Source organism: Pongo abelii, chromosome 1, assembly GCF_028885655.2.
Source record: "Pongo abelii isolate AG06213 chromosome 1, NHGRI_mPonAbe1-v2.0_pri, whole genome shotgun sequence".
Lineage (NCBI taxonomy): Eukaryota > Metazoa > Chordata > Mammalia > Primates > Hominidae > Pongo > Pongo abelii.
The window spans coordinates 82482165-82505052 of record NC_071985.2 but is presented as its reverse complement, the minus strand read 5'-3'; the positions used below and the strand labels follow the sequence as shown (position 1 = coordinate 82505052).

Sequence of the window (22888 nt, the reverse complement as noted above, 5' to 3'; positions counted from 1 at the left end):
TAGCTAAGCTAAAGAACTAGAAGCCACTCTGGCATTAGGGCTGCCAGTGTTTTAGAAAGTTGGGTCTTAGAAAGTTCTAGGACAGGAAGGAGGCCATATTTCTAAGACTGGTACCCAAAGCAGCAATCTAAGTGCCTGAAAGTGCAAAGATGGTGCCAGGATAAGCAGAATCAGGGTAGTCTTTGTAGCAGGAGCAGACTCAGCCTTTTTTCTCTACTGTTTCTCCCCGTGTCTCTTCACAGGGCTCACCATCACCTGTCCCATTGCCCACCTCTGATGGGGCTCCCCTCCCCTGGTTGAGCTCGGGTTGGGCGGGTGAGAATGCTGTGGAATAACCCAGAGGTGTCATATACCCAGCCAATACCCTGGCACTCACAGGTCTCTGAAGGCATTTTCCTGTTTCTCTCTGCCAAAGGGTCCGAGGAGGGCCGGGATCCGGGTAGCAGGGAGCGACCCTGGTGCAGATTCCAGTCCCCGCATCCCTCCCACGCGGTCTCTTTGCTGCCCAGCCGGGATGGCCCTAAAGGAAGGTTGCTATGCTGGGCCCTATGGGAATCAGATGTTGAGCATCTTGCCCTTTACTATATTTAACAGGAATGGAGACGAGGACCTTTAGCAAGCAGCTTGTGGGAGCCAAAATTCCCACAAAACCGAATGCATCAGTCAAAGCAAGCTTTGAAGAAAAGATTTACCACTTCAGGGAGCTTGGAAAACTTTGCGTGGATTCCTGATTTTCCTCCTCCTCCTCCTTCTCCTCGTATACAGATGATAGATGGATAGATGGATAGATAGTGGTTTCCTGGAAGGTGGAGAGGAAAAAAGGTGAGAAGGGAAAGGTGGTCCCGTCGGCGCCACGCTGAGCTCTGAAGCCTCCGTCTGAAGGGCTCCTCTTTTGGGAGAACACAAACGCCTTCCACCAGGGAGGGTCCTCGAACTCCACCCAAGAACTGCAGGGAAACCAGGTATGACAGTAATGCAATTTTGAAAAGAGGAAGAGGAAGAAGGAAAGCAGGAAGGATGGACACAAAAGAAGGAAATCGAAAAGAGAGGAAATAAAAAGAATTAAAGGACCACTCTAATTCTTGAAGGGCACGAAAAAGAAAAAAGGCGCATTAAGGGAGAGAGACGTTGAGAAGGACTGAGACCGTGGCAAAGCCCAGGGTCCTGAGAAACTTCGCGAGACAGAGGGGCCCGGCGGCTGCCCATCCCCATGTTTGGGCACATGGAGTCGTGGCTCCCGCTCTTGAGTCCTGCCCTGGGAGGGACAGTATCTGTTTAGATTTGCGTCTAAATTTAAACCCTGATCGTCGGCCTCCCTCCCCGCTCCCCACCCTCCCCTCCCCTTCCCTCCCCTTCCTCCCTCCCTCCCTCCTCCTCCTTCCTCGTTCTCTCGCGCAGGGCCCCCGCGGCCGGGGCAGTCCCGCAGCCGAGCGCAGCCGGGCGCGCGCCGCCGCCCACTCGCCCTGTGCCCGCCGCAGCCCGAAACTGGCCACGGCCGGGAGCGGAGGGGACAGCGGGGATCGTGAGCTCCGGCCCGAGCGAGCGGGTGCGTCTGCCGCGGAGTCGGCACCTGAAGGACATGGAGGTAAAGGACCCCGGAGGGAGACGCGGGGCTGAGCGGTGAGCGGTGTATCGGGCGCCCCTTCCCCGGGCGGCTGCTCCTGCCCTGAGCATGGAGCACGCGGCTCATCGCTGCTGCCAACTAGAAGGGCAAATGCCTGCTGTTCCGACGCCTCCTTGACCAACTCCGAAGGATCATCCCTGGTCCCACCTAGGACACCCGGGTTGGGAGGCTGGGGTTGGTAAGGAAAGACCTCAGAGGGAGAGAAAAGGGCTTTCCTAGAGGCCCGGGTATTTTGGTTAGGAACTTAAATGCTAAAAAAAAAAAAAAAAAAAAAAAAAAAAAAAAAAAAAAAAAAAGTTAGGTGCAGCCAAGGTTTGTAAATGGGTAAACGTGTCAGCAAAAACTCTGCAAGAAGGCAGAAGCCCTTGAATCTGAAGAGATGGGTATTGAAAGAGAAACAGAACTGGCAACACGAGGCCAGCACGTCTTCGTGGGTCTGTGGGCTTCCCTTTTCGCTTTCGGAGTGGCATTTTAGAGAGTCCAGTTGTCCTCTTGCTTCTGAAGTCCTTCCTGTGTCTGTCGCATCTTCTTCCATAACTTTCTGAAAGCTCCCCTTACCGGTCAGTCGAATGACATTATTTCTGATAAAACTTAAGACTCCCTTGGACACCCCTGCCTCTGAAGCTGTGTGTATGGAGGTATGCTGGCCACATCTGCAGGCTGTGCCAGAGGGAGGCCCCGCACTTCTCTGCCTGCTGAGAGGAGGTCTGGGGACTTTCCTTGTTCTGTTCCAACTTCAGCAGAGGAGTGGTTGGGTGTATTCCCCACATCCCTCTCTTCTGCACATCTTGAGGCTTCCCTATGTTTCCTCCTTGAAAATGAGACCTGATATGTTGCCCTAAGTCAATCTTAGTAGGACCTGGGGATTTTGAGAAGATGCAAATGTTATATAGTTTTAAAGGTGATTCCCACTCATATTCAAAAGGAAACCTGTGTTGCTCACTAGACTGTGATCAGTGCAGTCAGGATTCACCGTTAACTCCGCTATCTCTTCCCCATTCCAGGCTCTGTGCCTGGGCCCTGGTGGTCTTTTTATTTTTTTCTTTTGAGACAGGGTCTCATTCTGCTACCCAGGCTGGAGTGCAGTGGCACAATCTCAGCTCACTGCAACCTCTGCCTCCCAGGCTCGAAGGATCCTCCCAACTCAGCCTCCCAAGTGGCTGGGACTACAGGTGTGTACCACCATGCCTGGCTAGTTTTAAAATTTTTTGTAGAGACAAGTTCTCACTATATTGCCCATGTTGGTCTTGAACTCCTGGGCTCAAGTGATCCTCTAAGCCTTGGCCTCCCAAAGTGCTGGGTTTGCAGGCATGAGCCACACCACTCCTGGCCCTGGTTGTGTTTTCTAAGCTAGACTCTGCTTGCCGGCAAAGCTTCATGACTTCTCTAAAGGGGCAATAAGTTTGTCCTTTAGAGAAGTCAGGGAGCTGTATTTAGGCATCCAGCCCAACCAGTTGTCTTCAAGAAACAGGGAATCACCTTCAAGGAGACTTTGTAGACTGCAAGAACCACTGGAGTCTAAGATGGACCCTCCACAGAAACATTTGCAAGGCCAGGAAGCTCCGGCAGATTAGGGCTGGCGGTGAGGCACGCACACAGCAAAGCTCAGCAGGTGGTATGCACACATCCACCCAAAGATCACACAAACACAAAACGACAGGGTTCTCTCTGAGCTGGCCAGTGCTTCAGGTCAGAGGAGGGAAATGGCCCAGGCAACACCCAGCTTCTTGGGTTGGGTGAAGGCTCCTCAAGAAATTGTTTTAGAAATGGCTTCCCTCTTCTGGAATTGTACAAAGTGCCTTAGGCCCCAGGCTGCAGATTCACTATGATGGATGGCCTAACCTCTTGAAGAAACGGATTGGAGATAAGAGGAAAGCAACTCTTAGACTTCAAGCAGGTTGCTACTGGGGGGCCAAATGCAAGTGTCAAGTTTGTTCTAGGAAAACAAGGAGGGTCTCCTTCCACAGAGGCAGTTTCTCCCCCCTCAGTTGAGGAAGGAATAGTGTGTGGCAGAGGCCCTGAAACTATCAGCTGAGCAACTTCCTGTGTGGCTTGGGAGGTGGAGGGGATTGCAGTAAAAGAGAAGGCCCTCCCTTATTGAGATGTGTAGTAACTTATGCAGGATTCCACCAAGATACCAAAATCACTCCCATGCTAGGGTTTGGGAGGGATGCAGGGAGGGAATCGCTCAGCCAGCCAGAAGCCTGACAAATCACCCTGCATCTATTGCAGGGCGTCAATTTGCTGGTTGGACAGTGGCGGTTTTTGAAGTTTCTTTGTCTAAATGCCTGGAAAACAAAAAACAACAAAAACAAAACAAACAAAAAAATCAACATGCAACTGCTAGTGAAGAAAGTAAAGAGGAAACCTAGGGGCCAGGGAAGTGACCATTCTTAGCTAGGAAGTAAACTTTTCATGGTGAAGCATGATATGCAGGAGTTGGATTTGGGGGTTTCTGAAAATCTCAGAGTAAAACCCTCTTTTGAGAGGTGAAACTCAGTTTTGGGACATGAAAGGCCTACTGTATCTGGAAAGAAATTAAGTTATATTACTTCTCAGTACTAGGAATCCAAACCAGACCAACGAGGGTTACTCAATATTCATTTTCTAAAGCTCATGTACCTATTGGAAGTCTTTGAGAGATCTTTTTTTAAAGTCACTGTTACCATTATCAACAACATCAATCTTCATCCCTCATAAAGCCCTGTGGAATAAACAAAGTATAGATGCCATGTCATCCCTGCCTTTTAAAAGCTCACAACCCAATAAAGGGACTATATCCTGTCATATATATAATCTTCAAATGCATAAATGCCAGTTGAATACTGCTGCAGATCATGAGTTCTGCAGGAGTTCAGACTAGATTAGGTTCAGAAGAAGCCTTGGAAGAAAGATGTGGGTAAGGAGGAGAAGGTATAAGGAATGGGCACAGGGAGAACATGCCAGCTTTGTCCAGCTGGCTGGGAAGGAAGGTAGGAAAGCAGTAACAGAAAAAAACGAAAGTAATAAGATAAATCCAAGGTCACTGAGTATAGTAGATGCCCAGCTAAGTGGGTGAGTGGGAGCTGAAATCCAAGTCACTTGGAGGAAAAGGTTACTTTTTGTTCATACAAAATCTCCTTGCCTAGTTGAGCCTCAAACGGGTGGCTTTTTCTAATTCATGCAGAGGCCATCTGCAACCCTTGAAGGCCAGAGTTGTATGGCCCTGGATTCTGCTCCATGGACAGTAGGAAACTCTGAGAGGTGTTGAGGCAGCTGGCAGCAGTGATGTAGCAAGGATGATACAGCAAAAATGCCACTTCATGGAGTGAGCAAGGGAACCAGGTGAGAAAGCATCTTTTCCAGTACAGGTATATTCTGACTTCAGGATACGATAAGAATGGAGAAGATGGAAAAGAGTAAAGACCATGCGCTGGAAGGGAAGTCAGAAATCACCAAGCTGCCCAGAAGAGTGAAGTTCTCTATGGTGCCAGTGAAAATGGCAGTACCAACTTTTACAGCTCCATACAAAGCCTTTTGCAGGCAGATTGTCTCATTGGTCTCTGAGTCTCCAGAATGAGCACAGTACCCAGCATATAGTCATATAATTTCTCAATAAAAGTTTGCTTGATAAATGATTAGCAGAAATAGGGAACTCCTTCCCCCTCTCGGTCTGCAGCTCAAACGTCTCCACCTCTGGAAGGCTTCTGTGAAGCCCCCAGACTCTACAGCACTCTCAGAGCACTTTGTTCAAGCCACTATTAGAACACTAGGCAGAACTGGAACTGTCAGCCTCCCTAACTGTCACCCCGGAAGGCTCCTTGAGGGTAGGGGCCATGTCTTATATATTTAGAGCCTAATGGGCACCAAGAAAGGCTTGTTGCATGAGCAAATATTGAAGAGGGAAGAAAGATCAGGGTTTTTTTTAACAAGCAGTGTTTAGATATGTTGGTTTTGATTGTTCTAAGCAGAATGTCCACCACTCCCTAAGAAATACAAACTTGTTATGATACAAATGTGATTCTCCTCTAGAAGAGATAATAGGTAATGCTATTGTGGATAGGAACCCAGAGGACAGAGGTGTGTAAAGAAGGAGCTGGAGGCGTAGGATGTCACATATAAATTAATATTCTTAGTCACTTAAATATAAATTGTGTGCACTGCCAATAGCCTGAGGGCACTTGAAAAAAAGTATAATTTTCACTGACTAAATCCTTTGTTTGTTCAACTAAATTGTAGGCACATCATGGCACTGAAAAAATCATGAATTTCTAACTTAGGTGGAGTCAATAAATGAATCCTTTTCTCTGGAGTAACTGCAAATCTTTCCCAGGTATTATTTATCATTCATGGACCTACTCAGTATTTATTAGGCCCTTATTACATACCAGATCTTGTATTTTAAATGTTACTTAAAAATTATGGAGCTCTCATGTCTTTACATTCTCACAGACTGTCAGTATTACTATGATGAGAGTGTGTGTGTGTGTGCATGCGTGTGTGTGTGTGTGTGTGTACACATTGGTGTATATAATGTGTTTGTTTTGTGACCTACTTTTTCATCCATATCTTTTTACTTCAGTAAACATTTTCTACCACATTTTTTAAAATTATGGGACTAGGAGATAGAAGAGAAACATGTAACGAATCCAAGTCTTAAAAAGATTATTTTGATATTTCACCGTGAAACACTAGGAGAAACACCCACAGCCTCGCTGTTTTTTGACCCACCCACCCTCTCCCTGAGCCATATGTTGGCTGCTGGTTGGAGCTGATGGGCCGTAATTAGGAATTGCACAGCCTGTGAAGCTAGAGTTTGGCTCGGTGGACTTGTGGCATGCCCAAATACCCCACATTCCTCTCTGGCTCCCACGTGCTCTGTGGGACCCTCGCCATCACACTGGCCCCCACTCAGCAGACATCTTCCATTTGTTGGACTGCGACGACAGGGGGAATTTAGGGAGTGAGACTCTAAGGGCCCAGCCCAGGCCCTATCACAGGAGGGGGTGAGTGTGCATTCCTGGAAAGGAGTCGGGTTTCAGAGCCTGATCCGCAGCGTGGCTCCTCAGAGCACTGCGAGCCAGAGCTTGGCGCGCGCGGTTCCGTGGGAAATCTGAACACTGGCGGCTCAGCAGCCCGGTAATCTTATCAGGGCCGCAAGAGAAAGCATTTTGGTTCCAGAGAAATCTGAAGACAGCTCCGCTTTTCTCCAGTAATAATATTTAAGTCTGTGGAGCCAGCCTGACCACCCCTATTCAACTCATTAGAATCTAAAAATCTCAGAGCTCTGGGTGAAATAAAACAATCTTTAACTGCCGTCTGCCATATGGTAAAGGAATAAACCAACTTACCAAGAGGTATCTTGAGGATTTAGGCACTATTGGACTTTTGGAAAGCCAACAGCTTGCAATTTTTCTCTTACCTGGGGAGTAGTTCAACCCAAGCCTTCAGAAGTAAGACAGAAGAATGGTTCTTGTAGTAGCAAAGTTTCAGTAATGCTTCGGACACAGGATGAACACTGAGTTGGCACCATCAACAGGATTGCCCTAGGAATCTCCTGAAGCTCATCACCAGAGCCAGACCCGAATGAACACTGTCCTGGTTCTTTGGTCTTCTGGGCAGTCAGCCTCCCATTTTTTTCCTTTGGGGCTTCCTGAATACCCATCTCCTGGGAATTGTGGAAACAGATGGCTAAACCCATGAGGCTCACCCTGTAGAGCCATTTATTTGGATGGATCAAATCCTATTCCATGGGAAGGGCCTCCAGTCAGTGCAATTCCAAGTCCCAATTAGTCCCTAAGAGAGGTGCACGGCCCTTACCTCTGTAAGAGACTCCTCTGAGATCCCATTAGAGCCTATGCTTAATGAATAGTATTAGAAGCCTCCAAGCTAGAGCAGTCAGGTGGGGGCACTGAGAAATTCTGGACATCGGAACAGACATTATCCCCAGCCAAAAATTCGAGTCAGCATCATAGATGTCTCCAGCCCTTTGTTTTGAACCTGTTTGTACCATGTCAGGGCCAACCTCCTGGCCTCAGGGTAGCAATCACTACTCTTTCCCAGGCTGAATCTTTTATAATTAATCATTAATGATTCACAGCATGCCATGCACTAGCTTCTTTTTTTTTTTTTTTTTTAAATGGAGTTTTGCTCTTGTTGCCCAGGCTAGAGTGCAATGGCACAATCTCAGCTCACTGCAACCTCCTCCCAGGTTCAGGCAATTCTCTTGCCTCAGCCTCCCAAGTAGCTGGGATTACAGGCATGCACCACCACACTCGGCTAATTTTGTGTTTTTAGTAGAGATGAGGTTTCACCATGTTGGTCATGCTGGTCTTGAACTCCTGACCTCAGGTAATCCACCTACCTCAGCCTCCCAAAGTGCTGGGATTACAGGCCACCATGCCTGGCCCATGCACTAGTTTTTTAGTTAGATTCAGTAAGCACACACTGAGCCCTTACTGCCTGCCAGGTACTGCAGATCTAAAGGGGTACATATCTACCAGCTTGCTGACCCCTGAAGAACTTGCAGTCTAAGAGGGGAGACAAACACCTAAACAGACTATTGCAGAGCAGGGATGAGAGCTTACACCCACAGAGGAGGGGCATCAGCCTGGGGCTCAGGGAGGGCTTCCTGCTAAAAATAATTTCTGAGTTGAATCTTGAGGGGTGAGTAAGAGTTAACCAAGGGCAGAAAATTGGGAAGAGCATTCCAATCAGAAAGAGTGACAAGAGCAAACCTACTGGTGCAAGAAACAGCATGGTGTGCATGGGAAATAATAAGTAGTTCATTCCTGGAGGATAAAGCAAGATAAAGATATTTGAGGACTAGATGGGGAGTACAGGAAATGTAAGTTGCAGTTCCTGCCCTAAAAGGAACTCTATTCTATTTGGGGAAACAAGATATACCCAAATGACATGACATAAAAACATGCAAGATAGAACCTTGATAAGTCCTAAGGTATGTGGGCGTTCAAAAGCTCCTCTAATACAAGGTAGAGAAAACTGGCTTCCTGTGCTGGGGATTCCTCCACAAGTGCTGCTCTTCCCCCACCTCCTGGCAGCCCTAGGGTGCAGAACACACAGGAGACCTCAATCTAACGGCAGCACGTGCCTGCCTGGGGCCTGCCCCAAAGGCTCCTTCTAGAGAAGTTGATTTGAAATAGGCTCCAGATCCCAAGGGAATGCCTTTAGTCAAGCTCACCAAAAGCCACCCCAAGTCCTCCTGCCTTCTCTGACAGAAAGAGGACTCTAGGAATAGACTACACACACACACACACACACACACACACACACACACACACACACACACACACACACACCTTCTGTTCCCACTCTCACTTCCACCTGCAGCCCCGCTCATTCCTTCCACTATCACCACACATCCTGTACACCCCCTGAAAAGTCAGCATTTCTCCTGCTTGCCCAGAGGCAGACAAGGGACGCACCAGGGTGGACTGTAGAGCAGCAGCCAACCATATGCATCAGCCCAAACCCAGTAAGCAGTGCCGCTGGGCCTTGTGGCTGCTTTGCACAATCCAGGCACCCACGCCACAGGTCACAGAGAATTTGCATCTCACAATGTGCCGCAGCAGGCTTTGGGCCTCCTCTGAGCCTCCCTGCTAGGCCCTCCACCTTCAATAGTTCATTCACAATGCATGAGCTAAATGTACGCTTTTCCCACCCTGCTGGGCTGCCCACCACGACCTCCATCTCTGAAGCACATTCCCAGGCTTCAGGTTCCTGGCTTGTCATCCTTTACAGATATGTTTTGATGAATAATGGGAAATTCATTTCTGAGCAGCCACACTGATGTCAGTGTGGGAGAGACCTAAAGCTTGTTGTCATGGTAATTACTACCACTTGTTGAACGCCTACTATATATAGATGCTGTGCACAAATTTATTTCTTTTAATCTTCATAAAGTCGTATTATGTCAGTCTTCTAGGAAAGGATGCTGAGGCTTTGAGATGCTTAAATGATGTGCCCAGGGTCTAGAAGATAATTACCAACCTTCTAACATTTGAACCTACCCTATCGGGTGAGATCCTGTCCCTGTTCTTCCTCTTGCTCTGGAGAAACTCTGGCTTCCCCCACAGCACCTGTATGGGCTCTCAGGGAGGCAACATGCCCCTCAGCCTGGCCAGTCTTCCACCAGCTCAGGCCAGGCAGCGGTGGAGGCCAGCCAGCTCAAGGCTTGGCGCTTGTAAGGCCTGGCACAGGTTTACTCTGAGCCCTCCTCTGCACAGCTAAAAGACTTCTGAAAGGCCCCAGTTGTGTCTCTGGTTGAAACTGGTGCCCACACCTAAAACAAAACAGGAAGATTTTTCCAAATTCATTTTTAGGACTTTGGAGTTTTGAGAGCAAGAAAGAACCATAGCAATTTCTTCCATCCCCTTCATTTTAAAGACGACGAAATTGAACATAAGTGATTTACCAATGGTCGTACTTAAAGTCAGTTAGTAGCCAAGTCAAGAGTTAAAACCAAGGTCCTGGTCGGGGGCGGTGGCTCATGCCTGTAATCCCAGCACTTTGGGAGGCCAAGGCGGGCGGATCACGAGGTCAGGAGATTGAGACCATCGTGGCTAACATGGTAAAACCCCGTCTCTACTAAAAATACAAAAAATTAGCCAGGCGTGGTGGCAGGCACCTGTAGTCCCAGCTACTTGGGAGGCTGAGGCAGGAGAATGGCGTGAACCCGGGAAACGGAGGTTGCAGTGAGCGGAGATCGCGCCACTGCACTCCAGCCTGGGCGACACAGGGAGACTCCGTCTCAAAACAAACAAACAAACAAAAAGCAAAAACAAAAACAAAAAAACAAGGTCCTCTGACTCCCAGCACACTAGGGCGCCTTTGATCCGCATGTTCAAATGAACTCATAATGACTTTATTGATTTCACATTTTTGTGTATTGTCTTCTTGGCTCTCTGAAATCCTCCACACAGTGGTGCTCAGCTCTCTAGGTCTTCCCTAGCAAGCACCACTATCTGTGGGGATAGGGTGGGTAGGGAGAAGAACCATTTTCATTCTCATTGTTTTTTTTTTTCTTTGTTTGTTTGTTTTGAGACGGCGTCTTGCTCTGTCTCCCAGGCTGGAGTGCAATGGTGCAATCTTGGCTCACTGCAACCTCCACCTCCCAGGTTCAAACGATTCTCCTGCCTCAGCCTCCCAAGTAGCTGGAATTACAGGCACCTGCCACTGCGCTCAGCTAATTTTTGTATTTTTTAATAGAGACGGGGTTTCACCATGTTGGCCAGGCTGGTCTTGAACTCCTGACCTCAGGTGATCCACCTGCCTTGGCCTCCCAAAGTGCTGGGATTACAGGCATGAGCCACCATGCCCAGCCCATTCTCATTGTTTTAACAAATGCCAAGAGACCCAGAGCTGAGGCTAAGAGGGCCCAGCTACCCTAGCTGCAGCGCCACACCTTGTTCTACTAGGCTTACTTTCTCCGATGCCCTCAAGGGGTCTTTCTGGGGGAGCCCCTTGGCCCCTGTTGTCCAGTCATGCCTGAATCCCCTCACAAAGGCCTGAATTTAAGTACTGGAGAGGAGAAAAACAAGGATGATTCCAAATGCTTGTTTTCCTTGGGGAAACAAATGGGAGACTCAGAGATGCCTGGCACTCCAGGCTGCTATACAGTGCGGAAGTGCTGCCCAGGTGGAGAATCTGATGCCAGTGGAGTTGGCAGGTGTGTGAGTTTGCGAGGGCTGCTGCTGTAACAGATTACCACAAACTGGGTGGCTCAAAACAACAGAAACGTCTTCTTTCACGGTTCTGGAGGCCGGATGTCTAAAAGCAGAGTGTCAGCAGGACCTCATGCCCCACTAAGGCTCTAGGGGTGGCTCCATTCCATGTTTCTTTTGGCTCCTGGTGGTTGCCAGCTTCCTTGACTTGTGGCCACATCACTCCAGTCTTTGCCTCATCTTTGCCACACCTTCTCCTCTGTGTGTCTCTTATAAGGACCTGTGTCATTGAATCAGGACCTACATTGATAATCCAGGATGATCTCTTCATCTCAAAATTGGTAACTACCTCTGCTAAGACTGTTTTTGCACATAAGGTAACATTCACAGGTTCCAGGGATTAGGAAGTGAGCGTATCTTTTTTTTCCCCCCTCAAGACAGGGTCTTGCTCTGTTGCCCAGGCTGGAGTGCAGTGGCACAATCATGTCTCACTGCAGCCTCAACCTTCCAGGGCTTAAGTGATCCTCTCACCTCATCCTCCTGAGTAGCTGGGACTATAGGCGTGCACCACCACGCCCAGGTAATTTTTGTATTTGTAGTAGAGACGAGGTCTCACTATGTTGCCCAGACTGGTCTTGAACTCTTGGGCTCAAGGGATCCTCCCACCACAGCCTCCTGAAGCGCTGGGATTACAGGCGTGAAACACTGTGCCTGTCCAGGAAGTTATCATATCTTTTAGGGGGTCACCATTCACCCCACTATCACAGGCAACATGCTATCCATATAAAGGTAAAGGACTTGGGGATTGGAGGAGTGAATCCTGGGTTATTGTTAAGCTATATTATAACCACCCCCCTGAGCCCCTACTAGTGCCTTGGGTGCAAATTACCAAGGAATATTTATTGACACCTGTTGTGTGACTAATTTCCTGCCTCTTAGGTAGCCCGTATATACAGCTGTGTCATCCATACCCCTAGTGCGTGGGTCTCAGCTATAATTCTCTGTTCAGAGAGCTGCAATTGGGAGGGGAAGTCTATCTCCAGGCCGCTATGGAGCATTTCCATGAAGCCATGAGGATTACCCCCAACTCATCTGGTCACTTTTCAGGGAGATAACTATGGTGTAAGCAGGCTGGGAAGAACCACTCAAGATTATCTAGGATCACCCACCACCATTGTAAAGGATCACGCGTAGCAAGATTATAAAATCCTATTCTTAAATATCTTATTCTTTCATTAATCCCTTCATTCATTTATTTAGAGACATGTACCAAGACGCTACCAAATGCAAATTAATAAGACCAATCCTGGCCGGGTGCAATGGCTCACTCCTGTAATCTCAGCACTTTGGGAGGCCGAGGCAGGTGGATCACTGAAGGTCGGGAGTTTGAGACCACCCTGACCAACATGAAGAAACTCCGTCTCTACTAAAAATACAAAATTAGCCGGGCGTAGTGGTGCATGCCTGTAATCCCAGATACTCAGGAGGCTGAGGCAGGAGAATCGCTTGAACCTGGGAGGCAAAGGTTGCTGTGAGCCGAGATCACGCCATTGCACTCCAGCCTGGTCAACAAGAGTGAAACTCCGTCTCAAAAAAATAACAATAAGACACAATCCTTGCCCTCAAGATTCATACAGTCTGAAGGTAAAGAGGGGACATAAATGAAAGAAGTAATTACAAAACAGTGTGATTGGTTCCGAAAAGGCAGTGAGTAAACAGTCCTGTTGCATAAATAACAGGACAGGCTAGTGTTGCTGTAACCATGCCACAATCTTAGTGGCTGAAAACAACAAAGGTTTACTTTTCACACCTGCTGCAAGTCCATTGAGGGTTGACTAGGGGCTCTGCTCTGGGTCATTTCTTGTCCTCCCTCTGAGACCTAAGCTGAGGGAGCAGCTACCCCTTTGCTTGTTGTCATGGCAGAAGGAAGGAAAGTTCTGGAAGACTTGCGCTGGCCATCAAATGCTCTCTTTTGGAAGGTTCCTAACTATCCACGTGGCTCCACTTAACCATAGGGGCAGGAAGTACCATCCTCTCATGGCGTCCAAATGATGAGAGCTGGAAGTACTTCACAAACATTGTTAGTGGCCTGATAGAGTCTTAGAAGCCTTCACAAAGCAGACGATCTTTGAGCTGTGTCTGGAAGTAAGACTGTGTCTTTCAGGCTGACAAGAGGGGGAAAGCCGAGGGAGAAAGCGTTTATCTGCACCACTCAGGGCTCATTCGCTCAAGTCTTACACAGCTTTTGTGGTCGGAGATGTTCTTGCAGATTGAAATGAAAACTGCTTCACAAGCACAAATAATGTTTTCAATGGTGTCAACTGTTCTTCATGCTTTGGGGGTGATTGAGAGAGGCAAGTAGGTTTGAACAAGAAGCTGAGGGTGCAGATATGCAGGCAAATGTATCAGAGAAATATAAACATAAGCATTAAGGGCATCTGTTTAGACTGTTTCTCAAGCCTCTTAGCCCTGGAACAGCCAATTCCCTGGAGCATGCCACTGGGAGTTGCAACTTATAGCCTAAGTGGCTCCTGGGAGGTGGACTTCTTTGTTGCTATGTGAGCAGCATAGCAACATAGTCCATGCCTTTGGATTGGAATGCGCTCCCCCTTGGTGAAAGGGAATCTATGCCTTTTTTCTACATGCAGTTACATAACACTTAGAATCACCATTCTTTCCCATAAGCCTTGTACATAAGCCCTACCTTTTGTCCCTAAGGAAGGAGTTGGTGAAAGTCAGCCTGTGAGTAACATTGGAATTAGGCAGTAGAATTTGAAGAAATGGTAGCAACAGACTGCCCTCTGCTCCCTTAAGGCTTTCTTTGCCTGATTATTGAATTTGTAATAGATCAAGGGGGATGCCATGCAGAGAAAGACCATCAATCCTGGGTTTTAGGTTCAGGGTCAGTTACCAGCCTCAGGGTCCCGATCAGTTCCCCACTCTGTAAAACCGATACCTGCTTTACCTACCTTCCAGGATTATTTTGAAAAGGAAGTAAGATCATGCATGTAATAAATATCTTATGAAAGTACCTTGAAGGGTTCAATTATTTCACAAATGCATGGTGGTGGTGTTATTAGTATTTATTAAACTGATATTGTGAAAAATTGTAACAACCCTGAGTGTGTCTTCTGTAAGAAAGCACTGGTCCTCTCTGTGCCTAGTGGAAGATGGCAGAAGGGAAGGCAAAGAGGGTGACATTGGTGCATATGAGCAAAGTGAACCTTTCCAATATAGGACAAAGAGGCTTTTTATAGCATAAAGGAGGTTCTAAGCTGTGCAACAATAATAGGAAAAATACTTTACAATTCTACCACACTTTATTTTCAAAGTACTTTCCCGTATCTGTTCAGCTAAACTGTAAGCTCTGCAAATCCCCATCATAGGTCCTAACATCCAATGATGAGCATAATGTATGTTCAACACATCCTGTGAGTAGATGCAGGAATGCAGGCTTCATATGCCGCATGGGGAGGCAGTGCAATGGCTTAAGGGCTAAGAGCACAGAGAGCCATATGGCTGGGTTTGGGTTTGACTTTGCCATTTACTAGCTTGTGACCTCTCCACGGCTTGATTTTTCCATTTGTAAAATGGAAATAATGATAACACCTACCTGATAGGGTTGTTATGAGGTGTAAATGAGTTAGTGGTTGTGTAAAGTGCTTAGTGCGTCGCACATATTAGGTGTGATGTAATTGTTTGATTAAGGAAAGAGGCTTTTGTAATCATTTAGAAGAGAACAGCCTCCTGCGCTTTTGGCGCAGCTCTGACTGGGACACAGGATGGACAAGAGGACATCTGAAGTTCTCCTCCAGCCTGAGAGTTTGACAGAGGGGTGGTTACTGCATCCTACATGCAAAACTGCCGCTAAATCTCTCTGGGCTTCTGTAGGAGGCTGGGTCTTGGGGGCAATGCTGGAACAGTATCCCACATAAATCCACGCTAGAACCTGGGAGACTAGGGGAGCCTTGGCCATAGAATAGCAAATCCAAGTGTCAGGCTCATGGGCAGCCAAGACCTGCAAGAAAAAGGGAGTCTCCTTGGCTCAAGAAATACATTTTGGCTGGGCGCGGTGGCTCATGTCTGTAATTTCAGCACTTTGGGAGGCCGAGACAGGCCGATCACCTGAGATCAGGAGTTTGAGACCAGCCTGACCAATATGGAGAAACCCTGTCTCTACTGAAAATACAAAATTAGCTGGGTGTGGTGGCATGCGCCTATAATCCCAGCTACTCGGGAGGCTGAGACAGGAGAATTGCTTGAACCCGGGAGGCAGAAGTTGCAGTGAGCCAAGATCGCACCATTGCACTCCAGCCTGGGCAACAAGAGTGAAACTCCGTTTCAAAAAATAAATAAATACATACATACATACATACATTTCAAAGAAAGGGAGGGAAGGAGAGCATATGGCAAGTGTATTTTTTGGGTTCACCCTGGTAGATCAATGAAACGAGGAGGTAGGAAATGGGAAGGAGAGCAGTCTGGAGTAGAGCTTCTCTTCCACTTCCTCCCCCCACATACCTGGGTTGCCTGTACCCTGACAATTCCTTACCTTTCACACCTCTGTGGGGAGGCCCCTGCCTAGGGAGCTGAACAGGGCGGGATTCGGAGACTGCTAAAACAGCTGCAGGGATTGGACAGTAAGAGCCTAAGCATTCAAACCAGAGCCTCTCTCCCTATCTAAGCTGACCTCAGTCCTGGTCTTTCCAACTGGGCTTAAGGAATTGAGTGCTTTCCTATGCCAACAAGGGTATTCTGATTTCTCACGTGGTCACATTACTTGTATTACAAAGGATTTTTTGACAAGATGTATTCAGTGCAGGTTGAACTACCTTGCCCAAAGTATTTTGATTAAGGACCCCAGGTCTTTTCTGAAGAAAGTCTCCAGTGGCAGGCCACGGGGCTCTATCCTTGGCCCTGATTATTAAACATTTTTGTTAATGACTTGGATGAAAAATAGAAAGAATCCAGTTGACCCACAGCTGGGATAGTTAATATGCTACGTGACATATTCAAGTTCAAAATGATTTATATAGGATGGGATGCTGGGCCAAAACCAACATAATAAAATTAAACAGGGATGAATGTAAAATCCTCTGCTTAACTTTAGGAAGATTTCATGCACCAGCATAGGACAGACCTGGCTTGGAAATATTCATGCATTTGTTCCACAAATATTTATTGGGCCTACTGTATGAAAGATGCTGTCTGGATTCCTGGAGGGAGTAAAATATAAAGACAGTATCTCAATAAGCTGGAGGTTTAGTAGTGGTGGTGCCAAGAGATAAGATGTGTCCCCAGATAAAGCAGGGCACAGGGTATGCTAAAGTGTTATATAAGCAACAAGACCATGAGGCTGGGGAATTTCACAGAGAAAGAACATTCTCAACTTGTTCAATTGAAGAAGGCTTATTGGGAGAGGGTGACATCAGAGTGGCCACCAAAAACTAGGAAGAATTTTTTTAAACAGGTGGTAATAATGAAGAGGCAAAGAAGGGGATGGTGGTAAGAAGCTAGTGTGATGAGAAGAAATGAAGGATGCCCACGGGGAACTGTGAGTGCCCTAAGTGACTAGGGTGGAAGACCTCTTAACCCACATGTGTGGGTGTGGGTGCACATGTGTGTGCATAGCAGATGGGGAGAGGGTGGGTAAACACTGTTGGAAGGACTGGATGCAGTGAGGTGGTGCACACATTAGGGAGACAGCACTGATGCTGCCTGCTTCCCTCAGTCTGTCATGAAGGTCCTTGCAGAGTGGGGCTCACGGGATGGAAGGAATGGAAGGAGCACTGGAGGGCCATTAATTAATCTAGAAGCTGAAATACCAGTTGAGAGGCCAAGGCACCAGTGAGAGGTGGCCTTGAGAATGGAAAGGCAATGAAGCTGCAAAACCAACTGCGGGAAGAATCCACAGTGCAGATTTGGTATTTGGTTGGAGACTGTCACAGGGGCAGAATTAGAGAGAAAGTGATCAGAATGACTGCGTTTTCCATCTAGGAGCATAGAGAATTTTACTCGTTGGGGGTGCGGAAGAGGCTGAGTTTTGGTTGAGGCATTGACAGGACACCCTGTTGGAAATTCAGAAGTGGAGTTTGGAGGGCTTTGGGCCAAGGCACAGCTGGGTGGTCATTCCCGCAGCAGTGGTTCACCGCAGGCCTGGGTGGTGAGCAGCGGCTATAAGGAGAGAAGCAGGCCAAAGACAGCTCGGGACAGCCCTCACATTTAAGGAATGCCAGGAAGACTAAGGACAGTGAAAGAGGGCTTGGGAGTTATAGCCGACCATAAGCTAACACTTTTCTAAAAAAAAAAAAAAAAGAAGAAGAAGAAAAAAAAGAAGTAGAAAGACTCAATTTTGTGTGAGACTTAGAGATTTTTTTCTTTTTCTTTTTCTTTTTATATTACTTTAAGTTCCAGGATACATGCGTGCAGGTTTGTTACATAGGTATACATGTGCCATGGTGGTTTGCTGCATCTATCAACCCATCATCTAGGTTTTAAGCCCCACATGCATTAGCTATTTGTCCTGATGCTCGAGTTTCTAATCCTGCCTAGGCATCCTCCCCAGGACTCTCCTTTGTGTGACCCCCTCCTTTCCAGAGCTCTTTCTCAAGCTCAGGGAATGGACGCCTCAAGAGAAACAGGATCCTCGGAACTTCCGAGGCATCACCCAAAAGCTGGGGTAGTGGAGCCAGGTAGAGAAGCGGGTAGAGGCCGCTGTGGTGGCTCATGCCTGTAATCCCAGCACTTTGGGAGGACAAAGAGGGTGGATCACCTGAGGCCAGGAGTTCGAGACCAGCCTGACCAACATGGTGAAACCCCATCTCTACTAAAAATACAAAAGTTAGCCGGGCATGGTGGTGCATGCCTGTAATCCCAGCTACTTGGGAGGCTGTGGCAGGAGAATCGCTTGAACCCGGGAGGCAGAGGTTGCAGTGAGCCGAGATCGCACCATTGCATTCCAGCCTGGGCAAAAAGAGTGAAACTCCATCTCAAAAAAAAAAAAAAAGAGAGAGAAGGGGGTAGAGGCAACAGAATTACTTGTCCATTAGGGACATGTCTTTAAGTGCTTTTAGTGATACTCGGGCTGCAGTTTCCACAGCAAGCAATTTATAACCCACAGCCATGCATTGGGAAGGCCTGCATGAGGCATGTTCTTATTTTTAAAACAAGGGGCCAAGCACGGTGGCTCACACCTGTAATCTCAGCACTTTGGAGGCTGAGGCAGGGTGGACTACTTGAGCCCAGGAGTTCAAGGTCAGCCCGGGCAACATAGTGAGACCCCATCGCTAAAAAAAAAAAAAAAAATAGCAGTGCATGGTGGTCTACCTGTAGTCCCAGTTATTCAGGAGGCTAAGGCAGGAGAATTGCTTGAGCTTAGAAGTTCAAGACCAGCCTGGGCAACATAGTGAGACCTCATCTATAAAATAACTAACTAAATTAATTAATTAATTAATTAATTAAAATAAAAGCAGTGCACGGTGGTGCACCTGTAGTCCCAGCTATTCAGGAGGCTGAGGCAGGAAGATTGCTTGAGCCTGGGAGATGGAGGCTGCAGTGAGCTGTGATCATACCACTGCACTCCAGCCTGGGTGACAGTAAGACCCTATCTCAAAAATAAAATAAAACAAAACAACGATAAGAGTACAACCAATAAAAATTCTTTCTAGAAAACCGTAGGACTGTTCAGGACATTTTCTCTAGTTTCTAGTCACTTTGTTTTAAAATATTAATTGGCTAAAATTAAGCTAATCTTAAATATTTTAAGATTTGAAATTCATCATCTTAACACAACTATTTTCTTTTTCTTTTTTTTGCTTCCTTGAAATCCTCAATTATATCCCTTTTATTGTTTTTTAAAGTTGGAATAAAAAGACAATCCTGCATAATATAACTACTTCGAATTTTCCACATCTTTATTATTTTTAGCCAAATACATAATTCTTACATAATTGTAATCAGTGTATATACAACTCTGTACTCTATCTTTTCTCTTAACATTATTTCCAGGTCAGTATTCTTGTTCCTCATAGTCATATTTTCATTGTAAATGTCTTCATGACACTCTGTTATACAAATATATCATAATTATTTAATCATTTTTCTATTTTGGAACACGGCATTTGCTTTTACTTTCTCCTTATTACAAATAACATAGCTATAAACAGTACATGTATCCTTTTTCTTCTTTTGAATTATTTCTCTAGAAGCAATTCCCAGGAGTGGAATTATTAGGTCAAAGGATATGAATGTCTCTGGACGAGCATTGCCAAATCGGCCCTGGCCTTCCTTCCTTTTGCAAAGACTCACTGTGTGTATCTGGTGTGTACAATTGTAGGCTCAGCGAGATGTGCCAGGTAGGAGACATGAGGTGAGAGCCCTCCACTAAGCCTGTTTAGCAAAGAGCCCTTTCCTCCCAGTGCCTTCCAGCAAGTTCTGTGGTTCCCCCTCCACCAGCAGGGAGCGGACAGGAGGGGAGCACAGGAAAGGGGTGTGGACACCCTGGAAATGAAGCAATCATATGGTAGTTCCCGCTGGAGCAGCTGCAGATAGGAGGAAGTTACATACCAGTGACGGGGTGCAGGCAACAGTGAGCCCAGGGACACCGGGACACCAAGAATCTCACCCACCAGTCAGGGATGGAGGTAGAACACCAGAGGGTTTGGGCTGAACTCTAGAGAGTGATGGGCTTGTCCTCTAGGAAATCCCTTGAAGTCCTGAGCAAGAGTGGCCTGAGTTTGGGAGGAGAAGCAATCACTCACTCGCTTGCTTAATAAGTATTTAATAAGTGCCCACTGTGTCAGGTTCTGTGCTGGGAATTCTGGACACAAAAGGTAATAAAACTTGGATCCTGCCCTCAGGGAGCTTGCAGTCTAGTAAGACAGTCAGAATGATAACAAGTGATTGAAACAGTTTGGTTAAGTATTCTAAGAGATCTGTGCTCAGAACACAGATCTGAGTATGACCTGGGTATCTTGCCCAGAGTGGGGAGGGGCTGGGGGAAAGAAAGGCTTCTTAAAGGCAGTGAAACCTGAGCTCAATCCAGAAGGACAAAGAGGGAATGGATAGTTGAAGGGTGAGGAGGAGGGTGTTCTAGCTGGAGGAAGTAGCGTGAAAGAGGACAGTGTGCGGGATCCAACCAGATGGAGTTGGTAAGCCAGGCAAGACCTCGAGAACCTCTTCAGGGCTTGATCTGGGAGGTGCCAGGATTTCTACACAGAAGGCGCTTGGGGCTACAGTCTAATTGCAAGGGGAGAGTCCAAGGGGCTAGCCTTGACACTGTTATTTGTATAACAAGCATACTTTTCACCTAAAACGGAATATGTATTTGGTGTGGCTGATGATATTATGGGGTGTTACAGCTCTCAAAAACCACAGCTTGGCCTCACCACTTGTTTTATTCCCAGAGTGATGGGGGGGGCAGAAAGTTACATAACCAGGCTTGAATTTCAGGAAGTTGGCTCTGGCCGTGGTTCAAGGAATGGATTGGAGAGAGCACGGTATGAGGCCTTTAGGAGACTGGTCATTCATATGGACTAAAGACCAGGAGAGCTGGGCTTCAGAAGGGACTGTGGGGGCAGAGAAAGAGAAAAGGAGTTTAAGAGGAGGATTCTTCCTCACAGGGACAAGAATTTTCTATTTAAGGCCTAGCTGACGACTAAGGGAGGGGACAGCATTGTTCCAAGGGACCTGTGTGTTAATGGGGATGCCTAGGTGTAGGCATAACATTTAAAGGACAGACAGACCAGGGCCCTGGTGTCTTGTGTCCATAATAATAAACAGCTCACCTGTGCCTCTGGGGCACCTGTAAAGATGCACTGTGTGTGTCCCTGTGTGTGCCAGAGGGGAACCAAGCAAGTGTTAACACGTTGCAGGAGGAAGCTAGGCAGAGTGGCCAACAGGAGTTCAAGGCTCTGGACCAAATCCCATCACTAAATTGCTGTGGGATCTTGAATCAGTGGCACAAGATTTGGGGGCCTCACCAGGATGATCATCTCATCCCTGCCTGGTTTATTGGGAGGATTAAATGAGATAATGAATTCAGAGTTAAGGATTTGGAAAGAGTATAAAAGACTCCACAGATGCAAGGTGTTGTCTCCACTGTGTTTTGGAAAACACGGGGAAATGTCTGCAAACAGCTTGGTCCCTCAAAGAGAAGCAGGTGCTCTGGAGCCTGGATGTGCATGTGTTGGGGTGGGGGCAGGGTCAAACTGTGAGGCGTTCACCTCCCCTCTGGCCTCTGCTTCCTCCTCTTCTTGTGGCTTCCCTTTGAAGCTCTGAGCAGCTGCTACAGATGAGAGGCCAGGCTGGGCCAGGCCCAGACCACTCACTCAGAAGCAGAGGCTGTGTTTGAAGCCACCAGCCAGAGGGTAGGCAGGATTTCCTGACTCTCGAGTGTTTGGGTCCAGCTCTGGCCTAGTACCCTAGAGGCCTACCAGGACGCCTGTGCTCTCTAACCAGAAGGACCACCGCCCATCCCTTCAGCCAAGATCTCTGTTCCAGCCACAGCCAAAGCCAAAGTCCGGGAGCTGTAGGGATTGCCCTCTGTCTGGTTAAGCATTTTGAGTTTCAGAAACAAAAGCACCAATCAAGCACAAAGCAGGGAGTGGAGCCAATGGCTCTGCTTGTGTGAGGTTAGCAATGGAGTAGGGAGAGGGGTGAGAGGAGTGTGCATGGTACGATGGGGTAAGGAGGGGATAAGGAGGGGGACAGCCCCAGAAGCAGCTTCCCTGAGGCCAAGTTCAATGCCTTTATTAGTTCGGTAGCGCTGCTGTAACAAAGTGCCATGGACTGGATGGCTTAGACAGCAGAACTTTATTTCCTTGCAATTCTAGAGGCTAGAAATGTGAGACGGAGGTGTCAGCAGGGCCTCTGAGGCCTCTCTGCATCTTCTCCCTGTGTCTTCACGTGGTCTTATCTCTGTGCGTGTCTGTGTCCTCATCTCTTCTCATAAGGACACCAGTCAGGTGGGACCAAGGCCCATCGTAATGACCTTATTTTAACTTAATTTCCTCTGTGAAGACCCTACCTCCAAATACAGTCTCATTCTGTGGTACTAGGGGTTAGGGCTTCAACATGGGAATTTCAGGAGACGTTTCAGCCCAGGACAATGCCGCCAGCCTGGAGCTTCACTTCCAGCTGTGGGTGAGAATGGAAAAGTCACAGCAGAGGTTACCACTCCCAACCACAGGATGCCGCAGGCTCTGAACACCTGATCTGTACTGGAGTTCTGGGTCCCACCTTTCCCTTCATGCCTGGCTCCTTCTGTCATGCCTGCCCTGGGCCACATCCTAGAAAGAGCGTCCCAGGCACCAGGGCACACTGCATTCCGCCCTGGCACTGTTGCTATGCAGCTCTCCTCACACGCCGACCTGGGCCCAGCTTCCCTTATGTCACCTCCTTCTGAGTCGATAAATTCGTGTCACCCCTTTCTAACACAGAGTGCAATGCTGTGGACTGTGACCAGGTGTCTTCCTGCCCTTCCATCTTCTTGGCCTGTTGCTCCTGCTGGTCCCTCTACCTGCAACACCTCCCTGCCTCTTCCCTGCCATCCTGCAAGTAATTTTGTTCCTGTTGAGCTCTCACCCTCCCAGGATTATTCCAT

The 22888-nt window shown here is 47.5% G+C and overlaps 1 protein-coding gene across 2 annotated transcripts in view; it reads left to right on the top strand.

The window, feature by feature from the left end:
- Positions 1–745: 745 nt before the first annotated feature.
- RCSD1 (RCSD domain containing 1) overlaps positions 746–22888 on the top strand; it is a 75502-nt gene continuing 53359 nt past the window's right edge. Inside the window, exon 1 of one of the 2 annotated variants that reach the window (XM_002809832.6) lies at positions 746–1585. In XM_002809832.6, coding sequence (XP_002809878.1) covers positions 1580–1585 — 6 coding nt within the window. In that variant the 5' untranslated portion in view covers positions 746–1579. The remainder of the gene's footprint in view (positions 1586–22888) is intronic. The other variant, XM_009241291.3, reaches the window with a different exon arrangement.